General features: G+C 44.4%; 1 protein-coding gene across 1 annotated transcript in view; it reads left to right on the top strand.

Moving 5' to 3' along the window:
* Nucleotides 1–1,153: 1,153 nt before the first annotated feature.
* Nucleotides 1,154–7,189, top strand: part of Ptpn3 (protein tyrosine phosphatase non-receptor type 3) — a 151,882-nt gene continuing 145,846 nt past the window's right edge. The window contains exon 1 of the mRNA XM_031377461.1: nucleotides 1,154–1,438. Coding sequence (XP_031233321.1) covers nucleotides 1,390–1,438 — 49 coding nt within the window. The 5' untranslated portion in view covers nucleotides 1,154–1,389. The remainder of the gene's footprint in view (nucleotides 1,439–7,189) is intronic.

Raw genomic sequence — 7,189 nt, 5'->3', positions numbered from 1 at the left:
GCTAGATCAGATGATAAATGATAGAGATAATAGATAAATAGAAGATAGGTAGATACAGACTAGATGAGGCAGACAGATGAATGGATGGATGGATAGATGGATGGATGGATGGATGGATGCAGGGCAGGTAGATGGGTGGACAGAACAAATAGGAAGGAAAGGAGGACAGGACATGACAGGATCCTGACAGAAGGATCCACTCTATCACAGACATATTTCCTTCAGGGGTTTTTAATTACAGGAATAAAAATTCAGATTATTTTGAATTGCTCGGCATATAATAATAAAACCAGGGTTTTTTATAGGACACATGGGGATAGCCCATTTAGCCCCTACAGAGGTGGAAAAGGCTCAGTGAGGTTCTAGGTACAAGATCATAATTGCTTTAGTATGATGCTGTCCACTTGGAAGTTAGTTTGATTTATTCAACATCCTAAAGGACCCCAGGTCAATGCGGAGCACCCTGGTGGCTCACATCTATCTGTAGCTCCAGTTTGGGGGTGTGGGGGATCTGATGCCCTCTTCTGGCCTCCTTAGGTACTACATGCATGTGGTGCGTGAACATACACACAGACAAAACACCCATACATATAAAATGGTTAGTCTCTAAAACTTATGAAACATGAGAAATAGAAAATAGACCTGTCTCATGGCATGATCTTGGCTATTCGCCAAGTAAAGTGGTAATTACTAAACAGAGCATCTGCTATTTACCCTTACTTGGCTACTTACTCCCTGTTTCCTTGAACAGGGCATGAGCCTCTTTGGGCCCCAGTATTCTTACTTCTATAATGAGCATAATGGTGGCCCTCCTTCCCTCTTTACAGTGTTATCAGGAAGAGTAAACAAGAGAACATATACGGTGCTTTATGTTGGATCACCCCTGCCTGGTAGCCCAGGCCCCCTGCCAGTGCTCATTTCTACTCATCTGTTGTTTCTTCAGGACTGGCAAGAAGCCTTGCTCACAAGGCGGGAACCTCACCGGCTGCACTCAGCCTCAGGAAAGAGCTCTTCCTCAAGCAATCGTCAGAGCACAAAACAAATTTATTTGTATTGTGAAACAGTCCGTCTGCTATGCGACAACAAATTAAGCTCCTGGTGACTATTCCTGTAAAACATGTCCTGCGCACAGCACTACTATTATGGGGTGGATAGACCTGGTGAAGAATCAATTAAAAACTCTGACACACGAACTGGAGCCTGAAGACCTGTTTCACAGGTTTACCCAGAAGAAAATAATCCTGTAACATTAGCGCTTGGAAGCCGATGGAGTCAAGACTTCTGAGACACGTCCCGGGGTTTGCAGGACAGACCGGCGCTTTTCTGAAGTGCTAGTTAAAGGATTACAGCTTCCCAGTAAGCACCAGTAAGCATCGGGCCAACGGCAGCATGGTGGAGCAAGAGGGGTTACCACCACGTGGGCCACCCGAGGACAACCGTGAGTTTTCTTAAGAAGTGGAGGGATTGGGGTAGTGTGTGCTCTTATGTTCATTCTCATTTTAAGCGAAAGTCAATGTTGAGGACGTTAAGGGATATTAAGCTTGAAATGTCTTTCTGTTTTCATCATCGGGGGAAAAAAGGTCCTGTGAAAAGGTAGATCCAGGTCCCCAGAAGATCCCCCATGAAAATAAAAGGAGGGGGCTAACAGCAGGCTAGGAATCGTGTTCGTTCTATAACAGCAAATCCGACATTCAGTGATCCCAGTAATTCAGACATCTGCTGTGTAAGCTATCTCCCCAGCTCGCTGGTCCGAGACAGTTCTTGTCTCTCAAGCTGAATAAACACAGGAGAATTTGAGGTTCAGGCAGGATCGCCCCAAACATGGCCTACTCATGAGCGTCAGTGGCAATCAAGAAGCCAAGCAGGCCAGGTAAAGCGAGGGGCAAGGTCAGCAGTGGCACTGTTGAGGCACATAGTACTGCTGTGCTGATTCAGGAGCAAAGAGAGGGGTTAACCGTGAAAACAGAACACGGAGTAAATGGCATGGTCTCAGGACGTGTTGTCAGAAGAAAGAGGCATAGAAAACGAAGGAACCAGGCACACAGGACAAGACATGGCCTGCCCACTCCTGCGCTGAGCTTTGGTACAGGAAATTCTCTCATGGGGCAGGAATCCATTCAGTTCATAGTAAAAACTGCTCGGCAGTTCTGGTCATGAAATCTCCCCTCAATATCTTTTCATTTTTAATATAAAAAGTTGAGGAGGGGCTAGAGAACTCCCTTCTTAGCCAAGAACACATATTACTATATTTCAAGAAAGCTTTCTGATTCCGTTCTCACTCAAGTAACTTTTTAAAAAACTTTTGTATTTACTTCTCAGTGTTGGGATGGAACTTGGGGGTCTCATGCATGAAAGTCAAGCACCACACACGCGCTCAGCCCTTCCATTGCTATTTAAATCTCTTTTTTAAAGAGTTATTCATTTTATGTGCATGAGAATTTTGCCTGTATGTATGTATGTAATGTATGTATGTGAATCTGTGTACCTGATGCTGGAAGAGGTCAGAAGAGGGTGACAGATTCCCCTGGAACTGGAGTTACAGATGGTTGTAAGCCACCATGTGGGTACAGGGAACTGAACTCAGGTCCTCTGGAAGAACAGCCAGTGCTGTTAACCACTGAGCCATCTCTCCATCTCTGCCATTTAAAACTTAAAGTCTCCTGGATTGCTTTTTAAAAATATATTTTTGAAGAACAATGTGTCTATTAGCTTTCTTCATCTTTGAGAGCTTCAGAATACACAGAGGACTTGGAGTCTTAGCTCTTGGGATACAAAGAATGAGGCCAAGCTTGTGCCTGGCCCCTCCCTTCCCACTCTCTCCCCCATCAAATGAGTCCCATAGGCTCACACATATGACTCCATACTTTCTTTTTTCTTTTCTTTTCTTTTCTTTTCTTTTTTTTTTTTTTTTTTTTTTTTTTTTTTTTTTTTTTTTGGTTTTTCAAAACAAGGTTTCTCTGTATAGCCCTGGCTGTCCTGGAACTCACTCTGTAGACCAGGCTGGCCTCAAACTCAAAAATCTGCCTGTCTCTGCCTCCCAAGTACTGGGATTGAAGGCGCGCCACCACCGCCCAGCCAACTCCATACTTTCTTTACTATTTCATTCATTTATTTTATTTTACACGTATTCATGTTCCACCCGCATGTGCGTATATGCACCACGTGTGTAGCTGGTGCCCTCAGAGAACAGAAGAGGGATACAATCAGAGCTGTGGATGGACAAAAGGACTGTGTGTCACTGAAATATTTGATCTTTTCATGTGGCGGAGGAATGTGATTCCCCATAGAGTTATGAGTTAAAGGCAAACCAAGAGTAAAAGTCTGAGAGCACTTTAACCAATCCTCTCACAATGGTCTTTCCTTTGTTCAAAGGAATGGGAGGGGTTTTCCTGCATGGACCTGCTCTCTCTTCCTACCTGGCTTATCTCTAATTCCAAAGCCTCACCACGGATATGCCACTTCTTCCTTAAAGATAAAACCGTTTGTGGGCTGGGGAGGTTGCTCCACCACTGAAATGCTTGCCATGCAAGAAGTGAAGAACAGACTCAGATCTCTTTTTTTTTTTCTTATGTTGTCATGGTAATACATGTTTGTAATCCCAGGCTGAGACAGGCAAGATTCTTAGGCTCAGTGGACAGCCAACCTACCCTAATTCCTGGCCAACTAGAGACCTTGTCTCTAAAAAAAAAAAAAAAAAAAAAAAAAAAAAAAAAAGATGATTCTTAAGGTTGACCTATGGCTTAGACACACACACACACAAACACACACACCAGCCCTTCCAAAGGCTATCCAATCCACAAGCATTTATTGAATATCTTTGTGAAGCCCCTGTGCCAGGTACTAGAAGTTGACACATGAATTCCAGACACAATCCCTGCCCCCCAAATACCTATACAATCTGTTATTACTAAAGATAGTTTACTATGACATATATTCTCTTAAAGATACTGTTATGGGTACAGAGAAGAGAAGAAAAAAGTCTGGTAGGTCTTTCATGTGTTAAATATAGAACTGTCTCATGAGCCAGCAAGGTCAGGAATAGATATATACGTTATATCTCAAAGTATATAAATCAGGTGCTCAAACACATGTGGACACATATATGCACTATTCACACTAGCCAAAAGATAGGGGTAACCCAAAAGCCCATGAGTGGGTCACTGGATAAACCAAATGTGAACTGTCCAAACTGGGGACCCTCAGTCCAACCTCTGCCATTAAAGAGAGCAAGACTCTGAGACATGCAACCTTGTGGATGAAATCTGAAATCTAAGCCAAAGAAGCCAGACTCGGAAATCTGGGACTATATGATTTGCTGTATATGCAGGGTACGGAATAGGCAAATCTATAGACAGAACGTAAATTACTTACTGCTGGAAGCCAGAAAGGGAGGCTTCTTAGGACAGAATTTCCTTTGGGGGCGATAAAAATCCCCCAGAAACTAGACTGCAGCTGTGCTAACACTTTCCTTTTCGCTGAGACAAAGTAGCAATGTAGGGAAGAAAGGGTATACTTCGGCTCACAGCTCTAGGGTCTAGTGCATTGGGGCTTGAAGGACAGCAGCAGCAGGCCCACGAGGCCACTGCATCTGCAGTCAGGAAGCAGAGAGAGCAATGAATGCTGACTCTTAGCCCCGTCTCTCCTTTTGACCCTACCCCACACTTAGGAGGGGTCTTCACACCTCAGTTAACCCAAACTCAAACTTCCTCACAAACATACCCAGAGGTTTGTCCCCTAAGTGATTCTAGATCCTCCCAGGTTGACAGGTTAATACTTGCACAGCATTGTAAATGTACTAAATGCCAGAGAATTCATTTATTTAACACAGTGCTGGCTAGTTTTATGCCAACTTGACCCAAACTGGAGTCATTGGAGAGAAGAGAGCCTCAACTGAGAAAATGCCTCCATAAGATTAGGCTGTAGGCAAGCAAGCCCGTGGGGCATTTTTTTTTCATTAATGATAAGGGTGGGGCTGCCCCAGGCTGGTAGTCCAGTGTTCTATAAGAAAGCAGGCTGAGCAAGCCGATAAGCAGCACCCCTCCATGTCCTTTGCTTCAGCTCCCACCTCCAGGTCTCTGCCCTGCTTAAATTCCTGCTCTGTCCTGCTTCCTCTGATGATGCACAGTGATGTGGAAGCATAAGACAAATAAACCCTTTCCTCCCTAAGTCGATTTGGTCATTGTGTTTCGTAACCGCAGGAAGAACCCATGGTTAATTCTAGGATCTGTGAATTTTTACCAATTATAAACAAAGAAAGGGAAAGTTAGACAAAGTAGGGGGGAGCTCTTAGAAAGCTTCTGGGAGTATGGAAGTTAACTGGTAGCATCAAGAGAGGATCGGCTATTTTCAAGCCAGGATGACTTTGGGCTTGGTTGTAAGCGATGCGGAACAGCTGACAAAGGCCTTCAAACAAGAGGATCCCTTGACTAGGCCTGTGGTTTGCGCTGGACTTTTGAGTGGAGAACTAACGAGTACAAAAATGGATTCACAAAGGCAATATGTGAAGGCTGCTGGCCCAGTGAGAGATCATAAAGAACGTCCCAGGTATAAAACACCTTCCGGATTGCTTTTCAGCTAAGTCTCTAGAAACACCCTCTGCCAAATTCAAATCCAGAAATACTAGCTAGGGTGGGAAAAAGAAAAAAAAGTACTTTTCAAACTGATTTTTAAAACAGCATAAGCCTGTCGTTTAACACACCCCACGAGCTTTGGCATTCAAATTAACCTACTTCCTCTTCCTGTGGGGATTACTCATAAAAGCTTGTCCCAGCACCAGCACCTCACCAAAGCAGCAAGCCTATTTTGGATGAGAACAAACTGTAGTCAGAAGATGGGTTTGGTAGGCAGAGCTTGGGTGCAAAGCTGACATGTCAGGCTTGGTCACATTAGCATGCTGAAAATAATGCACACTGGCTTGGTTAACACTGCCCGTTAGACCATGTGTTTACGCAGCATCAAAACTGAGCAAGAGGCTGGACAGATGCTCCAGCTGTCTAGAGCACTTGTTCCTCTTTCAGAGGACTGGGTTCCTCGCACCCACGCTGAGCAACTCACAATTGCCTCTTATTCCAGCTGTAGGGAATCTGATGCCTCTTCCGGCCTCCGTGGGTCCCTGCGCACACATATGTGCATGCACACAGAAAAAGAGACCCACATGAACATAAATGAAATAATTCTCTTTACAGTTTTTGAATGCAGACAGGACAAAACTTTGACCGGCTTCACACTATGTAAGCTCTAACATGGCTATGTCCTAACAGAGCTGATCCAGTCAAACTGCAGGTGGGTTCAGACCTTAGTCTTGTTACAGTGAATTTGTCTGCCAGCTTTGCCTTGCTGTGCTGGAGAAATCAGCTACTCAGAACACCAAAGCCCAAGGGGTTTTCTGGATTATCAGTGACAAAACTAGAACTTCTAAGCACCCTGTTTCCAATGTCACCAAAACCTTTGCCAAAGCTCCTCCTCAGGCACAGACTCGGTTTCATCTGGAAAGTGAGAAGGTAACAGAGTCTTGATGTGGAGGGAAGAGCATCTGTCAAACACAACGTAGTGGAAATACAGCGAGCCTCCACTGGCCATAGGTTCCTCATAAACGAGATCCTAAGGCTCCATTCATGTCTGGAGATTCACACCAGTCAAAAACATTCAGGATAAAGCAGGCAACTGTACTGATCATTAACAGCCTCCTCCCTTGTGTTAGTCTTGGAGCAAGACCACGGGGTTTACCTTCTAAGTATGTGGTTAGGCATTCTAAGTATGTGGTTGGAGTATACAGGAGCGCTGCACAAGTTACATGCATGTACTAAAGCATTTTATGTAATGGACTTGAACATCCAGGAGTTGAGTGTCTAGAAGAATCCTGGAACCAGGGCTGGCAAGATGGCTCAGCTGGTAAGAGCACTGACTGCTCTTCTGAAGGTCCTGAATTCAAATCCCAGCAACCACGTGGTGGCTCACAACCACCTGTAATGAGAACTGACACCCCCTTCTTGTGCGTCTGAAGACAGCTACAGTGTACTTAGATATAATAATAAATAAATCTTAAAAAAAAATCCTGGAACCAATTCCCTATCAAAATGAAAGGCTGCCTATGCATTCAAAGAACAAGAACTCAAGTGAGTGCCGGGTGGTGGTGGCACATGCCTTTAATCCCAGCACTTGGAAGGCAGAGGCAGGTGGATTTCTGAGT

This window comes from Mastomys coucha, unplaced genomic scaffold (assembly GCF_008632895.1).
Source record: "Mastomys coucha isolate ucsf_1 unplaced genomic scaffold, UCSF_Mcou_1 pScaffold18, whole genome shotgun sequence".
NCBI lineage: Eukaryota > Metazoa > Chordata > Mammalia > Rodentia > Muridae > Mastomys > Mastomys coucha.
Note: the sequence above shows the minus strand (reverse complement) of the source record. Positions and strands in the feature narration are given on the sequence as shown.